Source organism: Onychostoma macrolepis, chromosome 02 (assembly GCF_012432095.1).
Source record: "Onychostoma macrolepis isolate SWU-2019 chromosome 02, ASM1243209v1, whole genome shotgun sequence".
NCBI classification, from domain to species: domain Eukaryota; kingdom Metazoa; phylum Chordata; class Actinopteri; order Cypriniformes; family Cyprinidae; genus Onychostoma; species Onychostoma macrolepis.
This window is the reverse complement of record NC_081156.1, coordinates 22,108,319-22,131,484: the sequence shown is the minus strand read 5'-3', so window position 1 is coordinate 22,131,484 and position 23,166 is coordinate 22,108,319. Positions and strand designations below refer to the sequence as shown.

General features: G+C 35.0%; 1 protein-coding gene across 8 annotated transcripts in view; it reads right to left on the bottom strand.

The window, feature by feature from the left end:
• The window catches only part of astn1 (astrotactin 1), a 377,633-nt gene that overhangs the window by 70,669 nt on the left and 283,798 nt on the right, over window positions 1–23,166 (bottom strand). For all 8 annotated transcript variants that reach the window (XM_058749876.1, XM_058749884.1, XM_058749890.1 and 5 more), the window contains 2 exons: window positions 6,736–6,840; window positions 513–701 (listed from right to left, as the gene is read on the bottom strand). In XM_058749876.1, the coding sequence (XP_058605859.1) occupies window positions 513–701; window positions 6,736–6,840 (294 nt within the window). The remainder of the gene's footprint in view (window positions 1–512; window positions 702–6,735; window positions 6,841–23,166) is intronic.

Sequence of the window (23,166 nt, the reverse complement as noted above, 5' to 3'; positions counted from 1 at the left end):
TTTGCATAATTTATGGACAGGTAAAATATTTTTTGCTCTGTTTATCTCCTCAAAAAATTGAAAGGTTTATCGCCTCATAAAATAAAATAAACCGGTGCATCCAAAGCATAAAAACAATGGTTCTCTTTTACTAACAATGGGTAAAACCACAGCGTCTTCAAGCAGAGAACACAATTTATCAATAAGGTAACACATCTGTTCTATATTTAGGATAATATCCAATAATAATTCAAAAAATATTTAATAATAAATATTGTGTCACTTTTTTGATTTCTACTACGACTACTACTAATTATTAAATAAACAAGCAACCTTTGCATATGTCAACTTATTATTAATATTATTAAGTAATTTTAAAATAAGTCTTACTATTCACAAAACAAACAAATAAACATACATCTGTGCACAGTATGCCACTTGTATGCACTTACGTATTAGTGAATGAGATCCAATATATTATGATCTAAAGCAGCAAATTAAATATTTGAAATTAATATGTTTGTGTAACTTACCTTTGCTGATATCCTGGTACTCCAACCACAGCTGGCGTTGGACTTGCTTGTTGGGATACCATATGGTACACGATTCCTCAAAGCCATACACTGCCTCCTGGATAAAATGGTTGCCAAACTCTTTTAAAATGGACACAAAGTCGCTGCGCAGGGTGGCCCCATCCAGTGAATGAATTGCTGAACTGAAGGCTAAAGAAGAAAGGTAAAAAAAAAAAAAAGTAGTCATTTAGTTGTGAGAGGTTTTAGAGTATCACATCAAACTTTAGATTCCATTTCACTTCAAACTTTAAATTCATCCTGATTAAAAGCAGAAGCTGCATTATAGATCAAACAAAAGAAAAAAATTCAAACAATGTTGAGATGTGAAATATGCAAAGCTTTATTATTACATTTTCAGTGCAGCTACAATACGCAGGATTCAAAACTTAATTGCCAAATACTTATTGTCAAAGCTTTGTTACTCTTTATTTTCCAATACAGTTACACATACTGCAGTGCACATGACAAAACAAAGAATGTGGGAAAATAAAGAGTGAAAACAGGATCTGTAAGTGTGTGAAATGGTATCTGGGGAAACAAGGGAAGGATAAACAACAAATCATTGCAGAGGTATTGAGTGCTTTTGTGTAGGCAGATGTCTGACCTTTTAAAAACTTTTATTGTTGTTGTTTTTTTTTGTTTGTTTTTGTTTTTTAACACAGAATATCCATCAAAAAAAATAAATGTAAGCTTTTAGTCACAGAATTTACATTTCCCTGCAGTATTGAATATAAAGTAGCCTACTTGTTTGCATGTACTTTTGCAAAAGCACTGAAGACCTCTGAAACTTTTGTCAGACAGTAGAACTTAACTCGTTTGCATGTTAACAAAACGTTGTTCATTTAATAAAAATGTTTCACGTGGGTATTCACAGAATTCTCAGAGGAACAGTCCTATATTTCAACACAATGTTTTCATATCTTGCGCAAACTAACTAAATAAATAAATAAAATAATAGCTACATTTTGCATTATTCCACTTCCTCTCATGACCTTCATGCACTGTAAAAAATCCAATTAACAAAATATTGGAAGGGCAAAAATATTTAAGTTGAACTAATTGTATTGATTGGGCTTAGTTGAGAAGACATATTATATTAAGTCTGCACAAATATATTTTTAAAACATCAAATGAATGGTTATTTTTAAATCCAGTCAACATTCAGAATGCTAAATGTTGACTAAACTAATAAAAACAAATCCAGCCAACACTGTGATCATTCCGCACGTGCACGCGCCTGAGTGACTTCGCGGGAGAAACAGCACTGCCATCTTGTCAAGTTCACGCGTCAGGTAAGTTCCAGTAAATAAATGTTATTTTTTTAGACTAAATTTAACGAGAAAATCATGCAACATATTGGATTTTTTTGAGTGGACAATTTAGACAGTGTTTTGAGTTGTATATCCGAAGAAAAGTGGATATAAGACAGTGTACGTCAAGTTCAGGCGTCAGGTAACGTTAAGTGGAACTGAATAAATGTTTGTAACTGTTACGTTAGACTGAATCAAAGTGTACATTTAAAAGGTGTAAATGTTTTATTTAAAACGTATATATTTATACACAAATGTACAACATTGAATAAGTGTTGCATGATATGTCTGAGGGAAATTTAAGTGAAGGGAATGTGGTCTTTCACCTTGTTTAATCCATAAAACAAATCAAAAGCTGTGTTACTATAATTAATTGTAGCTAATTTTGGCGTGTTGTATGATATTTGTGTTTCCGTGACGTGAAAATATAATGAAGAGATTTCTCTCTTTTATAAGCCATTATGCTTAATACGACCAACGTTAACCGAAATCTATGAAATGTGTAACTTAATGCAAGCCACAGTAATGCGCTCATTTGAAGTTAACATGGGCGTGTTGAATGGGTTTTTGCGTGTGTAAACTTTTGCAATTGTGAAGTAAAAAGATGACATTAAACGTAACTAACAACAAGCCACAGTGAAATGTTGCTCTTTTCAAATGTGGCGGATTAACGTTAATTTCTGGTCTCGTGAAGGCGCTTCGGAAGAGAAGTTTGTCGTTCCGTACGAAAATTAACAACTGAATCGTTTCACAGGCCGTGAAACAAATCCAGTCAGGATCAATGCTCCTTGTTGTGCAATGAAAATAAAATAAAAAAATAATAAAAGTTGTAACTTCTGTTTCATCACAAATTTAATTAACTGATATTGATACATTGTAAATGATTTAAAAGGCATCATTTCATTTTTTGAACTTAAAATGTACTTTTCTTTCTCCATAAGGGTGTGGCCAAAGGTTTCATTGGTGCTTTGTCATCGTTGCAAGATTTCAGATGCAAACCAGTCAGTTCTTCCAAGGCACCAAACACTGGCTCGTGACCAGAACGCTCCACTGCAACTACATACTGTGTGTGTACTTTCAAGACTAGGAGTTTATTGTTTTCATTATTCTCAGTGGCATCTACGCTAATATTAGTCTGTTTCTTTCTTATTCTGAGGTCACCGTAGCCACCAGATCCAGTCTGTATCCAGATGAGATGGTGGATCAGCACCTAGAGATGACCTCGACAGCCCTGAATGTCAGCGGAGACCATGTCAGCTAGATGAGCTCCAGAGACAGATCCTCTGCGAAGACCCCTTCAGCCATCGAGACAAGACCACTAGAACCAGACAAGTCCTCTGCTCAATCTGACCTGTGTTGCAGCCTAGAATTAAACCACGCCACGCTGGCTTCGTCTGGCCAGAGGAGAACTGCCCCCTGACTGAGCCTGGTTTCTCCCAAGGTTTTCTACTCAATCTTTGTCACCGATGGAGTTTTGAGTCCTTGCCGCTGTTGCCTTTGGTTTGTTTATTTGAGGACACTTGGCTGATTGGAACATTAATGGAAGAGAGTTGAACTGGATGATGTCAACACTGAATCACCAATGAACTGACTTTAACTGGAAAAATGACTTGTTAATGTCCTCTTGCATTATTGACAAACTATTTTCCTGTTTGACTCTTTAAAGCTGCTTTGACACAATCAGTATTGAATAAAGCGCTATATAAAAAAGGTTACTCGATTTGTTTTTATATTCTGTAATTTTACTGTAACTAACGTATTTTTTTGACTCCTGCCTCAAATTAAAGATGTAATTGTGAACAGTAATAATATTTTTAAACGTTTGTTTGCTAACATTTTGTTTAGCTTGTTTAATTTTTTGTTAGTTCTTTAACCCTCTGGTTGTGTTCGGACTCCTGTCACACTTGTGGTGTTCCTGGTCAAAAATGACCGGACTCCAAACAATTGCTTATAAATCTCTCATGTTGCTATATTATCACCGAATATTGGATTCAATCTTTTTGTCAACTTGTTTTCTTTCATTTAGGACTGGTTTTGTGTTTCTATGTGCATCTGATTAATCGTAAGCCTAATTTATCCGAAAGTAGGCACCTCATTTTTTGAGTGAAAAAAGCATTTTTTATGAATAGTTTTCACAATATGAGATTAAATTATGAAAATTTGCACTGTTTCTCACACTAGTGTGCTTTAATGTTTAATCAGGAAGTTTGCTTTTAAATGCTTTTAATTTGTACAAAATTGCACAAAAGCACACTTGTCAAAAATGGCCGGCCATTGAAAGTGAATGGGGAAGAATGAAATTAAGAGAAACAACTAGTGTTCAGGAGCATGTATACTCATGCTATCACACACACACACACACACACACACACACACATCTATGCATACAAACTATTGTGAGTATTACACCTCTTTCATCCTACCCTGAACTGCATGCAATATGCTTTTATGAATCTCATATTATAACTCTCTCTCACACACACACATGCTCAAACTGCCTTGTCTTTGGCCTGCACTGACTTCAAAGTAATCTTTTTTTCCATCCTTCGACCAGAACGTTACATCAACTTCAGCTGGGCCCTCATAATCAGAAGATTGCTCCTCTTCAGTTGTCGCAAGGTTTTCAGCTTGTTCAGTGATGTTTTCCTCTTCCAATATATCTTGCAATGTATCTTCACTGTAAGATTCATCTTCAGTTGTCCCTTCCTCGTGTGAATGACAAGCAAGGCACTGTGAGGCATTTGTATGCTCTAGCATTTATTTGTAAACTTCCGTCTACTCTGTGATAATGTTTTGTCTAGAATATGTGGTGAAAGAAAAAAATTATTTTGAAGTCAATGCAGGCTAAAGACAAGGCAGTTTGAGCATGTGTGTGTGTGTGTGTGAAAGAGAAAGAGAGATAGAGAGAGATAGTTATAATATCAGATTCATAAAAGCATATTGCATGCAGTTCAGGGTAGGATGAAATATGTGTAATACTCACAATAGTTTGTATTCATAGATGTGTGTGTGTGTGTGTGTGTGTGATAGCGTGAGTATACATGCATCCACACACGCACTGGTCCAAGGCCTTTATGTTTGCAAGCATAACATGCTCCTGAACACTAGTTGTTTCTCTTACTTTCATTCTTCCCCATTCACTTTCAATGGCCGGCCATTTTTGACAAGTGTGAGTTTGTGCAATTTTGTACAAAATAAAAGCATTTAAAAGCAAACTTCCTGATTAAACATTAAAGCACACTAGTGTGAGAAACTGCACATTTTCATAATTTTTTAATCTCATATTGTGAAAATTATTCCTAAAAAATGCTTTTTTCACTCAAAAAATGATGTGCCTACTTTCAGATAAATGAGGCTTACGATGAATCAGATGCAAATGGAAACACAAAACCAGTCCTACATGAAAGAAAACAAGTTGACAAAAAGAATGAATCCAATATTTGGTGATCATATAGCATAATGAAAGATTTATAAGCAATTGGTCGGAGTCTGGTCATTTTTGACCGGGGACACCACAAATGTGACTAGGTGAAATAAAACCCACAAAAAATTATGAAAATTCTAATAGATTAATGAGAAGTACTTATACCCTATGTGAACAAAGTCAGTAAGTTTGAGTCCAATGCAATAACATTAACTAGTACTTTCAGGAAAAATAAAATATTTTCAGGGTTCAGCAATTTCTTATGATGCCCAAATAATAAATCTTAGTTGAGGTAACATAAAAAAACAGAGTAAACGGTTAAATTTTAATTGACATAACTTGCTGTAGTCTTCTAAATGTTTGACCAATTAAAACATTTTAGTTGAATGGACTATAAAACTAGTTCACTAAAGGTTGAGCCAACTAAAAAAAAAAAAACAATTCAGATAACACTTTGAAGTCAGAAATTGACTGAACATAAAATTTCTGTGGAACTAGTTACTAAATAATAATTAGTTGAAACCGCTTGAAATTTTTTGGTGTGCCTGGGTTTGCAAATTGACCTCAAGTTAGAAGATACAGAAACAGCAGGGGAAAAAGTGGTTAAAATCAGAATTGAAAATGTAAAAACTCAACTTCTCAATCATATGAAAAATGAATCCTTTAATGGTAATGGGACGAGAAGAGAGGGAACTGGTGCAAGCAATATGAGCGCAAGGAAATCAAATTTTAAAGGCCATTCGTTGATAGGGAGTATTTCTTATAGAACTGCACTTGGAATCTGACATCTGCTCATTGAACATACAGCGTTCATTAAACAAATTAAGTGAAGTCACTCACAGTCCAAATACATGGCCAAAAAAAAGAAGCCTAAATTGACAAAAATAATACTCTGCCTCTTCGAATGCTGCATGTCTTTTGTCTTCCTTGAAGCTGAAGTGTGTCATTTCTGCACCACTACCATCACAGAATTGAAAAAAAAAAGGTTTCTTGAATATTCCATTGCCATTGGTTGGCAAAACAAATAGCCCGCCCCCAAACTCACACCATTGGTTGAGTCAATGTTGCTGAGTCAGGTTGCAGAGTATTGTTTTTATAGCACCACAGTGTTTACAAAGAAATCAACCTACAGATGGCTTACTTATAGCTGTCTCTGAATAATAAGCTGGGATAGTACAAAAAGGTATAAACGTCATCTTTAAATTCCCCGGTTTTAAACACAAACCATCTGGGATCAACAGAGCACTGAGAACCAGCATTTTTGCTTCACTACCCACCCAGCAAAACTGATCTGTCACAGTGAGGGTTCCTCAGTGAGATCACTCCAGTCTATCAGACCAAAAAAAAAAAAGGTACAGCTAACCTGAAACATCTTCCTAACCATCATACATGTTTGTTGTAATACTTGATCAATATATACATCCAAAATGGAAGAGTGCAGGTGTTTTACCTTGGGAGAGTGTCCACTGATTGAGCTTCACATGGTACATAATGGACCGCAGTTTCCAGTGCTGAACCAGTGGATAACCAGTAACCTCACTGTAGTTTACCATACCTAAAATACACAGAAGATGATAAACAGTCATATTTGGGAGAGGGAAAACTAATTAAATGAATGAATGATATTATTCGACAACTTCAAGGATTTCATACAGAAACAGTAAGTTCTGGAAGGACAAATGTGACCCAGGTAGACCAGTCATAAGTAGCACGGGTATATTTGTAGCAATAGCCAAAAATACATTGTATGGGTCAAAATTATCGATTTTTCTTTAATACCGAAAATCATTAGGATATTAAGTAAAGATCATGTTCCATGAAGATATTTTGTAAATTCCCTACTATAAATATATCAAAACTTAATTTTGATTGGTAATACGCATTGCTAAGAACTTCATTTGGACAACTTTTAAGGTGTTTTTCTCAATATTTAGATTTTTTTGCACCCTCAGATTCCAGATTTTCAATAGTTGTATCTCGGCCAAATATTGTCATATCCTAATTGAAAGCTTATTTATTCAGCTTTTATTTGTTGTATGAATCTCAATTTATTTTTGTTTTTTTAAATGGCCCTTATGACTGGTTTTGTGGTCCATGGTTACAAACATTTTGCAAAAATTGCTAGAAAATTTCACAATTGATTACAAAGAAATAGCAAGTAACAGAATTAAGCATGAACCATTTAAGAAAGACTGAACTAGTATTTTCTTGCAAAATGTACTCCATCAAGCTTTGTTTTATTTAAACTTTCAAAATATGTATTTTTAACAGTGTAGAAGAGATTGTAGCTTGTTCATCAATATTTTTGAGCCGTTTTCCTGGAAGAGAAAGATTATATTACTTCATTGCTTTACTTTTTCTGTACTTTTAAGAGTGTGTTAGCATACAGATAATCTCAAAGCTAACACACGTGGACTAAAAGCGAGCAAACTTTAATTATGATTACACTGGATCTTTAAAAATAAATGTAAGTTTATGAAACTAACGGGTTCTGCTTTGTGCTGTGTTGACAGCTGATGCAGAGTAAATGTGACTGTGAATCCCTTAATACACTGACAATCCCAATATGAAATGATTTTTTGGAATAGTGTTTGCTAATCCTAACCTCGCTCAATTGGGTATTCTCTGCACTTCATGAGCGCATGACTGCATCGCTGCAAAGTGCGCCCCGATCTGCTGTTGCTCGAAAATCACAATATTTGGATTACACAGAATGAAATGAGGCACAAAAAACAAACAGTTTTTCTGTCAGTTCTAAAATGAGTCCTGAAAATGAAAGCACTGACTTGAAACTAAAATAATAATACAGGATTTCCCATACATTTCTACACATTGAGAATAAATCACACTTGCTAATATTGGTGAATTATCTTAAAGTACAAAAATGAAATTTATGTCATGTCAGAAGATAACAGTGTTTCCTAGAAAATTCTTACCATAGAGGATTACTATAGTATTATTAATAGAAGACACAGAATAGCTCAGCAGATTTGTGTGAATGAAATCCATTGCGGCATTTTTTCATTTATCATCCCAACTCTCTTTAACATATGAGCCATCGCTTTTTTTACCCGCGGTTACCCTGAGCTAAAATCTCACATATCGCCATATGTTGAGCGGGCGGTGTAATCAATCATCTCGTCTCCTACAGCAACTGTCAGCCGTGCCTTGCCATCTAGGGAATGCACAGCCATGTTTCAATTTAACCTCACCTTAATATATAGCACATCTGGCTGATCGCACAAATTCAAAGCATATCCGGTCTGCAACATGCTGGCTGGGCATTAGAGCATATTGCTTTCTAAACTTGATCTGACATGTCTTTAGAACTAAACCCATTCTGTTCCGTCTGTAAAAAATTAATTCCTCTTGACATTATCATGGATTTGCTTCGCTGAATCATTTTAGGCCAGCACTAACATACGAAATGATGGATTTGCAGAAATAATGAATTCAAAATATCTGTAAGCTGTTGATAGGAGGAATCCCATTATAAACAGAGCACAGGTGCTAGAGACAAAAGCACTACATCATCAGCTCAAAGCCTTTTGTCTTAATGAGCGGGACATTCTTGGACTCTTAACGAGAAAGACAGACACTGAGTGTGCTGATACGCTCAATAACTTGACAATGTGTAAGATCCAGGGCTGGGAAGGTTACTTTTAAAATGTATTTCACTACAGATTACAAAATACATGCTTTAAAAAGTAATCAGTAATGTATTTTGTTAGATTACTCAGGTTTAGTAAATTAATCTAAATACTTTAGAATACTTTGAAATACTTACAGTAAGCTATATAACACAAAGGAACATATTAACTTAATGTCTTGTTTTTATGTTTTCTCTTTGCATTTTTTAACAACATCAGTTTTCCACAGCATTTCTATGAACAACAACAACATCAACAACAAAAATGTTATGTCATTAAAATCTACCAATCAATATAAATCAATTTGAATACAATGAATGGGATTCCGTGGTGTTTCATGCTGCATTCCAAGCTTCAAAACGAATCCAAACACACCAAACATATATCATAAAAGTAGCCAAAACAACTGGCACAGTTCTTCAAGTTATACAATAGATTTGTTTAATGAATGGACCAAACTTTAAAGTGCCCCTATTATGCCTTTTCGAATATTACCTTTCATGCAGTGAGTCATGTAGCTGTATGTGAACATAAACTATCTGCAAAGTTGTGAAGCCGACAGTGCACGATAAATAAAGTTATTGTCTATCAAAAAAAAAAAAAGAAAAAAGAGTCGGCACGCAATCACCTAAACGAGTCTTCAGGAATTCGAATCTTATTCTGTTACGGTTGTACGTCACAAAGTAACACATTTGCATAATCTCTATTTTTTGAGAAAACTAAAGTGTTTTTTGATCTTGCATGCATGTAAACCTGTTTTAGGAGACTCATAAAACAATATTAGCAACCTTAAAAATGGCATAATAGGGGCACTTAATCCTCTCTATGCACGAATTGAATCATGAACTCGCATTACCGCGCCAAAAATGATCTATTCTAGAACATTTCGATTGAATAAAGACACACAAAGCTATCGTTTGACTTTATAAACTTATTTCATGCATGATTCGTATGGATCTGTTAACTGAATTCAAAGTGTGAAATCTAGGAGAATTCAGTGTCATTCAGTGTCATTAGAAGTATTAAACGTAATGATTCAACACTCAAAATATGAGAAAATAGAAAAACGAGTCACTGGATACATTTTTTCAAAGATCAAGAACAACTTCCCTCAAGATGCTTTTTCAGATTAGATGTTGCATCCTCCGATGCTGATAGAAGTTTTCTTGAGATGTTTCGTTATCTTTTTCAGATTTATATAATAGTCTTTGTATTTCCACGAGATAAATGCATTAGGTGAATGGCTTTCTGTTGTGTCGTCCATTTATGTCGTCCATTTATGCCCTGTGCACTGGGGTGTGTGTGTGTGTGTGTGTGTGTGTTGGGGGGGGTTATAGATATGATAGATATGACTGAATTCACAACAAATGCAACAAAATTAATGCATTTTTGTCACATAGAAAAGCACTTGAAAAGCATTGATTTTGAGCTAGACTGCTGGAAAGTTACTGCTAATAAATTCGGTGGTCATTTCACCTTCATGTCGTTCCAAACCTGTATGACTTACTTTCATCTGTTGTACACAAAAGAAGATTTTGTAGAATGTTACCAAACCATTTTGGTTACCCTTGATTTCTACCGGACAAAATTTATTGAATTTCTCAAATTATGTTCCACAGAAGCAAGAAATTCATACAGGTTTGGAATAACATGATGTTGAGTAAATGATAACAATTTTCATTTTTGGGTGAATCTCCATTTAAGAACTTTATTATTTGTAAATAATAAACACCTAATTTATATAAGACACTGATTAATCAGGCCCTTATTGAATTAACATTTTACTTAAATTAAAATTCATTAGAACTAAACATCTAAAAAGAAATAAGTCCTTGCTTATAATTCAGAGTTTAGCTGACTAGTATTAGTAGGATGGTGGTCACAAGAAGTAAAACCATGGTCCTCATTACCATGGTTACATGGTTTTTAAAATAAGTAATAAGTAATAATAAACTATAACATTTTTAGTAAAAAAAAAAAAAAACTAAACATGAAGAAACTACAAAATACCTTCTATAGAATTAAAATACTCCACAATATGTAATAACAGTAACATTTATAATAAATACATTTCTGCCAACACAGGTTATTTGTACAGTGTTAATAACTTCAAGTTAAATTACTGAATTACTGGTGCTGATGGTGACAAGCCTATTGGCGTTTTCTAATATACCCCATTGTTGTGGCTGTTTTCAGCTAGCATCACTACAGAACTTTTAATGTTCTCATATCACACGACTGTATATATGTTATATTATATAACAAACCATATTATCCTGATATCTTCAATATTTTCATTTTTATTTTATTATTATTATTTATTTTTTTGCAGAATGCATTAACTTCAAAAGTGGAAAAAGGAATAGTAAAGACCTTTACATTGTTTAAAAAATAAAACATAAATAAATAAATCCCCAAAACAGTGAAAAGTTTGGAATAATTCACATTTTTAATGCTTTTAAGGAAGACCCTTATGCTCACCAAGGCAGCATTTATTTTATCAAAAAGTGAGTAAAAAAGTAAAAGTTAATATTGTGAAATATTATTACAATTCAAAATAACTGTATTCTAATGTAATAAAGTATTCAGTGTTATATGATCCTTCAGAAATCATTCTAATATCCTGATTTGATGCTCAAAAAAGAAAAAAAAAAAAAGAAAATCTTATTATCATCGATGTTGAAAACAGTTGTGTTGCATTTTTGTGGAGACTGTAACACAAAAATTTGGGTGTAAAATAAATAAATAATAATAATTTATCAATTTTATTAAGTAATACTTTTATTCATTAAATTGATTAAAAGTGACAGTAAAGACAATTAATGTTATAAAAAAAGATTATATAACACTGATTTGAGCTATCAAGCTTCTTTTTTTTCACAGTTAGTATTTTGTATTATATTGTAAAAGTATTTTGTACATGTATAAACACTTATTAACTCACTAACACAGTTGAGCCCAATTCGTCTGAAGCAGAACACCTCCAAATCCATACGCTCCTGCACTCTCTGGGGCAGACGGCTTTCTGACACAGAGCACAAATGTGATGAATAAGCTCCTAAATGCGCTGCTCTTGCATTATCCTCACCTTGTGCAGTTCCCACTTAAAACCATCTAAAAGAGAACCCGTGTGCCCCTGTAGAGTGCGGCAGTGTCAGAGCGGAGCATGTCAGAGTTTGGATAAATAATAACAAGTGTCGAGCGCACAGCCCCTGTTTTCTTTTTACTCCGCTAAAACCCTCAGCTTCAGAGGGCCATGTCTCCTTTTTACCCCATGGGCGCCTTGCTCTCATTGTCTGACAGAATGATTAATATGACTGAACTTCACATCACAAACACAAGTTCAGAGGCTGGTGTCATCTTTGCCATTCTGCCGCGTGCCTTTGGGTGGTGGCATCATTAGCTGGGAATGATCAGGCATGCAGGCAGACAATCAAGGCCCACGCCACCATTTGAACATGAGAGTGAGCACAGAAAACCAAGCCTTAAATAAACACACACCCATATCTGTTTAGAAGGGCTAAACATATGTACACACACATATGCACACTGTCAGACAAATATCAAAGTGACAAGACAAGAGAAAATCGTAATATCAAATTACACGCACTCTACGCCCTAAACAGTGGGGCGACAGCCCATAACTCATGAAGGCGTGGGTAAATCTTACTGTTTAAAATCCCTTTGCTGGGAGATTCACAGTGACAACCACTGCTAGAAGACATCGTATGGCTCATGAAACCCCATTAACAGCTGCACCCTGAGTTCACTCTTGGATGAATGAAGGAACGGATGACTACAGGGGAAATGATTGAACACTGGGACGTACCTCAAATCTAACAGAGGGCTAATGGTAAAGCTGTGAAGTCGACAAACTCAGCACACTGTTAAGAGTAAAATGTAAAAAAAAAAAAAAAAAGTCTAAAATACCTTTAAAAAGTTTCATGTGGTAACATTAAAGGGGTCATATAATGGTACATGCACTTTTACAAGTTGATTGTACTGAAATGTGTGTTAGCAGTGCCTGTACACAACCATCATAAAATGATAAAAATCCATCCAGTGTTTTTTTTTTTATCTCCTTATTTGTTTTACCCTGTCTCAAATCAAGCCGTTCGACTGTGTGACGTCACACGGTCGGACGCCCCTCCCACGATGGTTGATTGACAGCAGTGTTTCAACACAGACCCGCCCTTGCTCGTGAGCGAGCTGTCAATCATAGTCCGCGCGTCATTGTTGATATACGCTGGAGCTGTCTATGAGCAGAATGGCGTCTAAGCGATTGTGGTGTTCTGTTCTCGGGTGCAATAATGAACACAGCAGTCATTTTGATGTTCCTAAGTCCGAACCGCTGAAGACACAGTGGCTGAGTTTTGCTTTTGAAGGGAATATTCCCCACGAGCAACGTCAATGTTTTCATGTTTGCGCGAATCATTTTTCACCAGACTGCTTTATAAATGAAGGTCAGTATAAAGCTGGTTTTGCTAAGAAGCTGCTCCTGAAAAAAGAATCGGTACCAACTATTCGTGTTCCTGCTGAACCTCCAGAAGAAGTGAGTGTAACGTTTAATTAACCTTTATATTAATCTTTATATTAATCTTTGCAAATCGCTAGCACGCTTCACGATGTATGTGGCTAATGTTTACATTCAGGGTACATGCATGTTTTCTATTCTGACGTTCTCAATATAATTAATAATCCCACGTTTATAATGAACAAAAGCGTTACGGTTGCACAGTATCCTCAGAGACTCCCGCTGCCATTCTTCAAAATATACCCTCAACTGTTGTCAAGGCAACACTCCAGGTGTGTTGTGTCAAAAACGCCCCACAGAACAGAGGGGCGGGGCGAGCAAAGTTTACTAGCATTTAAAAACACACGCACTAAAACGGTGTGCTGAACAGAGAGCTGTTTTTGACCAGGTAAAATTAGTGTTTTCTTACAATACTAATGAGAATTTTTAATTAAAGTATATTACAAACTTTCAATTTAGACACTAAAGAATCATATTAGCTTGTACAAAATGGCATTATATGACCCCTTTAAAACAAAATGGTGTTAAGCAAAAACAATGGTAACTTATGGTCATTTATTTCAAGGACCACAGGGCTCGCAAAATCGCTAGCCCGACGTCCCGGGGCTATTGTGTTTTCCAGTCGGGCTACCAAAATGCATCACCGCCTGCCCGACGGGCTCCTTAAATACAGATCTACCGCAGGTCCTTAAAAACTCTGAAAGTGAGTTGTATCAAACTTAAGGCCATAAAAAGTTTTAAATACGTTAAATGGTATAAGAAATGTCTTAATTATAATTTCTAGAGTTCTTACAGTTGGGGACGGAAAGACAAGAGTCGCGATACGGCAGGATTAAACTTCAAAAGGCAATGATGTCATTGAATAAATATGAGCTCTGCACGTTTCAAGTCAAAACGCGGCGCGGATGTCTTTATGTGAATGCATCTGAAGGTAACCGAGTGCCCTCAGAAATGTGTCGTTGGCATTTTAATTTCATCTAAATTATAATGCCTGATAAAGCAGTGTTTCTGAGCGCGGAGCTGCTTTGTGTACAGCGTTTCCAGGGAAACCGCAATATTTCAGCGCTCCTAAAGCGCCACTTCGTGGCAGAGAATAAATTTGCATTTCCAATAAGCCTTTCTTGCCGTTTATGGTCAGATCAATGCAAATATCAACTTTTTACGCAGCAAACACATAGAGTTGTAAATGAGAAAGAAGTTAATATGCCTTCTAAAATTTAAACAATTAAGACAGTAATATTTATACACTTTAAATTAACATAATTTATATGCTTGATTTATCCCTTTTCATAAAAATGGTCTATAACCTGAAATGCTGTTGTATAAGATTTTTGTTTTTGTGAAAACCTGTATCTGAGCTGTAAATCATGTAATTTTATGGCTCAATACTGTATGTTACCATTGTCCAACCCTGCTCATTCTGTGTTCATTTTACTCGTGCAGCTCTTAAAATGGGTCATAAATTGCCTTAAATTTATTTTTAAACATTCTGCAGATACCCTGTAAATAGTGAAATAAGATTCCTTCCTTCATATTTGTTGATATTTGTGTATTGAAGATATTTTTGATTTGACATTTAAACTCCTATCTGATTTTCTATATTTAAAAAATAAATAAATAAAATAAAATAAATTTCATTTGGGCTAGTTAAATTAATTTTCAGGCTACCAAAATCTGAAGAGTACCTGCCCGAAGGGCTACCAGGGATTTTGAAATTTTACGAGCCCTGGACCAATACTCACTATTAACTAGTTGCTTAACATGCATTAACATGTTATTTTACTAGCATATTGGCTGTTTATCAGTACTTATAAAACACATATTAATGCCATATTCTAGATCCCTTAATCCTACCCCACACCTAAACTTAACATCTACCTTACTACCGTATTGTCCCGAATATAAGACGACCCTGATTATAAGACGACCCCCCTTTTTCCAGATGTAACTTTTGGAAAAAGGCTTTTTGAAAACCAAATCTTTTTTTTTTTTTTTTCTCTCTCTGTAAAACACATTTTTTCTTAAATTATTTTCATATTGAATAATTTTCCTATTTTAATTTTTGTTTTGAAAGTATGGTAAATACTGGTAAAATGTACCAACAATGACATTGAAAAATATACACTTTTTGGTATAACATAAAAATAACAGGTAGCCCATCTGAATTATATAACATTTAGGCTATCCATCTCATAGTAGCCTACCAAAATTGTATTATCAGTAGAAGTGAAATATTATTTTAGTCTTCAAATCTGGGTACTGTCTTATGTTTTAAAATCACTTACAGAGAAAGTTTGTTCCCATCAGGCTAACATGACAGTCACGACTCGTGCCGCTGTAAGCTTCTCTTTTTCTTTTGTTTTCACTCGCGATCTTTACAACACACATTACATTACATATTTCATGGTACACTTGTTTTATGCGTTTTTGGCGCCACCTATAGTTGTGGGTGTATTATTGACATGTCAAAGTCTAGACCCTGAATATAAGACGACCGCATTTTTTCAGATGCATTTCCAAGAAAAAAACATTGTCTTATATTCGGCTGAATACGGTAACTTTTAAAGGAAAGTTTACCCAAAAACAAAAATTCGGTCATTAATTACTCACCCTCATGTCGTTCCAAATCTGTAAGACCTTCGTTCATCTTTGAAACACAAATTAAGATATTTTTGATGAAATTCGAGAGCTTTCTGATCCTCTATAGACAGCAACAGAACTACCACATTCAAGGCCCAAAAAGGTAGTAAGGACATTGTTAAAAAAAACGTCCATGTGACATTAGTGGTTCAATCGTTATTTTATGAAGCTACAAGGATACTTTTTGAGCACAAAGAAAACCAAAAGTTAGTTATTAGTAAAAATTGAACTCTGACTAAAACAATTTTATGTAATATAAGTGAATCAACCTTATACATTAAGTTACACCAAGAAGTATTTAAAGGTTACGTAGATCAGGTAAAAGTGGTCACTTTTTTAGTGTTTAACACTGTGAAATATTAAAAACGCATCCAATCTGCACTCTAAGTGTCAAAACTGTACTTTATATTACAGAAACAATATAATATTTTACACAATAGTGGGAGTGGAGTGTTGGAGTACAATGCTGACATGGCTGTTATGTCAAGTGAATTTTTAAAATGAAATGTGTTGACATCCCAAAACATGGCATACAACAATCAACAATGGTTTCAATCAACCAATATAACCTAATTGAAACGTAAAGAAAACCTAAACATTTTACCCAAAAAATAAATAAATAAAATAAAATTGCACTACACTTTTACAGTTCATCCATAAATACAATATTTCAATTAAGCAAATTACTGTTTGATGCAATTTCTCTATGTATCATGGTAAAGTGGTGCTTCAGATTATTTCACTTTAAGAAATTACTGTTAAATCGTGTCAAATTCTGGCAACAGTTTACTCTGCAATTTCAGTAAATTTAGCCTAAAAACCAGTTAATTACTTATTTGTCTCTCCACATCATGCTGGGATAGGAGAATGCATTTAACATTGAACTTGTAAACTTCTTCTTTAACACCTTCTTTGTGTAAATGAATGTAAAAATTACAAATCCTATTCATCGTTCAAGTAAGCCAACTCATTAACCTAGTCATTTGAGAAACTGACAGAACTTCTTATAAAACTTTCTTTCAAATTAAAAAGACACCAAGATATCACATTTTCAGCAGCACAAGCACATGTGAAATGAAATGACAGTGTGCAGTCTGCATTCTTGTGTGCTGTCAATGATGCTGTGAGGTGTAAATATGTGAAAGCACAAGACTATTCAAATGTTTCTGGTTATTATAGCTCCTTAGTGACATTTAAAAGACATATTTTGTCTGACTGACATTTACCGCCCTTCAAATTAGCATACATGAAGGACGCATGCATCTGAGTGCATCCTGTAATTGAGTCAAAAAGTCATGAAAACAAATTAACACAGTAAACAATTTGGCCAACAGGACACTATCCGTCAAGAGGATCTATCTGTTCCAAATATAGATGCTCGAGGAGGAGCGGACACTTCTTAAAAGATCAAGGTGACACACTTTCCCTCTCAGCCATACTGAGGGACGTCTCTATCAGAATCTCCAGACATCAGAGTAGATAGCTGCCTCTGTGCTTTACTGGTCACTGGGCCATATGCTGCCATTTTAATTGAGAGGGACTTTGGGAGAGGGACTATGTGCTCCAGAATGAATCACTGCCACTCAGACTGATGTCAGTGATCACAAGGGTTCTCCAAACCAGCAAGACCACAGGGAGAATGGATGTTGACACCACCACTGCTGCCCGTATCCTTAACTAGACATGAACCTACGCACAGAAGTTCCTTCTCTCATTCAACTCATCGCCCTAAAACTTCCAGATCCCCGTAGATGGCAAAATTGGGGTGTTTGCATCGGCCACAGGCATCTGAAGGGCCACCCGTGAAGGATCCAGTGCCCATGCTGTGGCACCCACTGTCTTAATTATCACATCTAATGTTGTCGGCTAATTAATTGACGTTTACAGCAGGAAATGGCTCCAGCAATTCTATGCAATTAATCAGTGTCAAAGAATAAATTAAACCCCAAATGTGATTACCATTGAGGACTGCGCCCAAAATTGAATTTTAATGGGGCGTCTTTTTTTCTTTCTCTCTGTGTATGCCACATCAAGTTCTGTTTTCAACTGAAATGATGGATTTATTCCACACTTTCATCAGTAAACTGTATAAGTGGATACAGTAAAACAAAGAAGTTGTGTAGATGATGGTTGAAATAAATGTAAAATGTCTGTAATTCCATCCATAAAATGGCAAAAAGAGTATTTATTAATTAGGAGATGCAATTAGCACAAAAAGGTTCAAGATCGTATTCTGTAGAACGTTCATGCACAACTGGATTCAAGTTTGCATAATTATAGAATAATTATCAGTGATGTTCGTGAACTGCTAAACTCAACTTGTAACACAAGCTGTTGTAATATGAGGGACAAAAATGTCACATTGCTTTAGCAACTGTTCTGGGGGCATGTAAGGTATAAAGAATAAGTCAAAAGATTGTGAAGAATGTCTTTTCAATTACGGTAGAATAGGCAAAGCCTCCTATTCATTTTGAATTGAACTGAACTATTAGAGGAGGGTATAATTTTCTTGGCATTCGACAAGTGCAGAGTTACGGTAGACAGAAATTCCACATTTGTATATAAATAAGTGACAGATGCAGCAGACTAAACAAGCAGAAAAACTAGCACAACATGCTGTCGCTGAAAAGCATAAACAATAAATAAACAAAGATGAAAAGGAAATGTGATGTATTCTGGCATCACATATATCAATTAAACATGAACTTCACAAATCATCCATAGGCTCTGTGAGACTTCTACTCAAAAACCAAAGAATTAAACATCCAAAATACAGGACTATTAGGCCAAAACTTCTCCCCCAACACGAAAACAGTGTGAAAATATGTCAAAGATGGAAAATTGCATTTCATTTTGTTGAGATGTGCTCAACTAGAGATAACATTAAAGGTAAGCTTTTAGCAGCTTCTTATTCTTGAATGTAGTGTACAATGGCTTTGCAATAATCAAAATGCATTAAGTAAGGGATAAACAAAGGCTAGCCGTGCATTCGCGTCGGGTGGTTGCCTCCGCGAAGTGCAATAAAATCCTTTAATGCACGGCTAGCCGTTGATTATCCCGCTTATTCCATGGTCATTTGCCAAGTAATAGACAAGTTAAAACTGGTCTTGCTCTTTGCAGCGCAATATTTGAAGGAATGGGTAAAAATGACAGTTATTTTCGTCAGTTACATCTCATTAGCGCTAGCATTCTGCCCGCTTCTACAGAGCCCCTTAAGGGACTTGGTGCGAAAAATTTGGGGTGGAAGGAAAACATATTGTTTAAATGTTTTGCGTTCCCTTGCAAAACTTCTCTCGCAAAACTTTTACGTTCCCTCGCAAAACGTTTGTGTTCTCTTGCAAAGATATTTGCGTTCTCTCGCAAAACCAGTTGAGTTCGGAGTCAAACACTTCCTGTTTACTTTACATCTTGTGGTGGTTCTCCATGTTCATAATAGAACGGTTCATAAAGTTTTATTTTGATCTTGGACTCAAGTATAAAGAAATACAGTCAGTGCTTAGTTCAAGGCATGGTTTTGGGACATTCTAAAACGCTTAATGTTTTAAAACAGTGACACCGGAGGACCAAATTAGATAATGCTGATAAAATTATTAATTATTAATATTGATAATCTTATTAATAATTTTAGTATTAATAAAGCAGAATAGCCCAGAATATGAACGCAACGCCCTGCACGTTAAGCCTTTTCGTGCCTTAAAAAAACAACAACAAAAAAAAACCTCTTATATAATAAAATATAAAACTTGGGCTTTATTAAGCCACATTAAGCACACTTTTCTATGAGGGAGAAAACGCTCATCGTGCAATTCAGCTCATATTGTGGGCTTGCATGTGCACAGTAGCCTATATATTTTTAATAGCCTACATCATATTTGTTTTTTTTTTATCATCTTCATTAGGCTGTGTTAAGCATTTTATGAACCACTGCAAGCTGTTCCATTCTGCTTTTCTGTGCATAATATAAACTGTAAACAGATTTGGTATTTTTAAATCACCTTATTCGTTCACATAGCCTACCTTAAGCGTTTTCCATGGGGAGAAAAAGCTTAATGTGCAAGGCGTTGTATTCATATTCTGGGCTATTCTGCTTTATTAATAGTAATATTATTAATTAAGTTATTAATATTAGCCTAATAATTTTATTAGTATTTATTATTATCGAATTTGGTCCTCGATGTCACTGTTATAAAACAATAATCTACATTAAGCGTTTTAGAATGTCCCAAAACCGTGCCTTGAACTAACCACTGACTGTATTTCTTTATACTTAAGTCCAAGTTCAAATTAAACTTTATGAACCGCTCCATTAATTGTGAATATACGAGCTGTATGATGAACCTTTCATTAGTCTTCCTTAAGCGTTTTCTATGGGGAAAAGGTTTAAAGTGCAGGGCGTTGCGTTCATATTCTGAACATGCGTTCAAATTCTGCTTTATTAATAGTAATATTATTAATAAGGTTATTAATATTAGCCTAATATTTTGAATCAGTATTTATTATTATCGAATTTGGTCCTCCAATGTCACTGTTTTATTGTAGAATGTCCCAAAACCGTGCCTTGAACTACGCACTGACTGTATTTCTTATACGTGACTCCAAGCTCAAATTAAAATTCTATGAAAGGCTCCACTGTGAACATAGCTGTAACCACCGCAAGCTGTAAAGTAAACAGGAAGAGTTTGTCCGAACTCAACTAGTTTCGCGAGAGAACGCAAAACGTTGCAAAAATACTTTGTCCTGCCACCCTGAATTTTTCGCACCACCAAGTCCCTTAAGGGGCTCCGTACGCTTCAAATCAGACACAGAGATGAAATAGTGGAGTAAGGCCACATTTATTTGAATTAATTATAGCATGTATTTTAATTAATTATCAATCGATCGAGATCACCTCGTTGCTGGGGAATGTAGATCTAGTATCTATCTTTTATTTTATTAATAAAAATTGCGGGGAAGCGTTGGAAGTTTATTTGTGTGTGCACTGTGCAGCACAATCTGCGATCTCTCTCTCTCCGTGTGTGTGTGTGTGTGTGTGTGCGAGCGAGTGATGCGTGTTGGTTAGTGTGCACAAAGACTATAGAATACTTTGATGTGCATCAATTAAAGCAGCGCATTAATATAGAACGGTGATTAAACGGACTTGGAAATACCTGTGCATTAAGTAAGGGATAATCGGCAAGCTGTGCATTAAACGATTTGAATGCACGACGTGGAGGCGAAGAACCACCTGATCATGCACAGCTAGCCGTTGATTATCCCGTTTATGCCATGGTCATTTGCCAGCATTCACATATTAAAGATGTTAATAATATTTGCTGCTGCAATATTTGACCTGAACGATAAAAATGATGGTTATTTTCGTCTGTATTACTATTCAACTGTACTGTATGTTACTATGGTTACCAATGTTTCTAGGAAGCCCATTAATATAGAACGTGATTAAACTGACCAGGAACTACCTGTGCAGTTAAACAAATGTAATCAACACCTGCCAGCCAATCAGAATCGAGTATTCAGACAGACCATGGCATAAACGGTTATACTGCATACCTGCCAGCCAATCAGAATCCAGTATTCATACAGACCATGGAATAATGGAAAACAACAACTTCATAATACATACACAGAGATGACATTCATACTAATAAACAAAAAACAAAATTCATGATGGTACTACAACTATTGATTATTGAGCAGCTAAGCTAATGTATAAAAAGATTACTTTGCTGATGCCACACTCTGGCTTGGGAACTGACTGGAAATTATTCCCTGAAGGTGTGACCTCCTCTACCAATTCCAATTACTGACAGGTCTAATAAAGTATAGATAGCATGTGAAGTTCCCCACTGCGAAGAAAACATCCTAAAGGAGCACCTGTCATAACAAGAATAAACATGAACCGTGTTCTGTATTCTGAGGCTACAATAAACAAATACACAAGTGGCCTTGAAAGTCATCAGAGTTTTCATTCTTTATTTAATTATTTTTACTGGGAGGTATTTTGTACTGCAGTTTATTGAAAAATTCACAGACTGTATTGCAATTAAGCAAATGAATCAACTCCTGGGTCAACATGCTAATTTGTTTGATGTAAGCTTGCATCTCATTTACGGGAGATGCAAGTCTGAATCATTATTTATTAAAGATCTGCTTTCTGCTCAAAATACAGATGTGATCTGGTCACAGAGTCCTTCAGGGAGTTAAGTAGAATTAAACTGTTCATGCCTATTAAATCACAGTTTTGAATTTGACTTTTGTAGCAAACAGGATTCAGAACTACAATTTAAATCTTAATGCAAGGAAGCAGAATTAAAATAACTTAAAATTCAAAGAAATTCATATAAATGTTACGATGGATGGATGGATGGATAGATGAATAGAGATAGATATATATTTTCTTGTAAATATACTCCATTGATCTGTTTTATTTATAACTATGAAAATAAAATAACATTTACAGTGTAGATATACAGATATATGTAAAAGAAAATAATACTTAATGTACTTTATTTCTAATAAACACTGAACAAATGGTGTAGAAACTATTTTCACTCAGAAATTGCTAGTAAATTTCGCAGTTAATTACAAAGAAACAGCAATTATTTAATAACATTTTTATATAGAAAGACTGAAATAGTATTTTCTTGTAAAACATAATCCAAAAATGTTTGTTTTATTTCAAATAATTTTTACAGTGTATATATTTAATTTGTATACACAAGAACACCTCATTTCCCAGAAAGCATTGGTTGTATTGTTTTTTTTTTTGTTGTTGTTGTTGTTTTTATTACAATTTAACATATTCTTCTCCTTGACATTCCCTTTCAAATTCCAACTCATGAATAGAAAAGAACCCAATTCTTCCACTCTGAATTGTGCACAACCTTGTAACACACTACAGATATACAAGAGATGAGAAATATAACAGATTAAAAATAACAAGCACACAAAGTAATAAATCACAGAAGACGCAGACAAAGTTTTCTAATTCACAGCAAGGTCACCTATCAACTCAAAACTTCTTCTGCTAGACAGCAAAACTGTCCATGACAGAACTCAA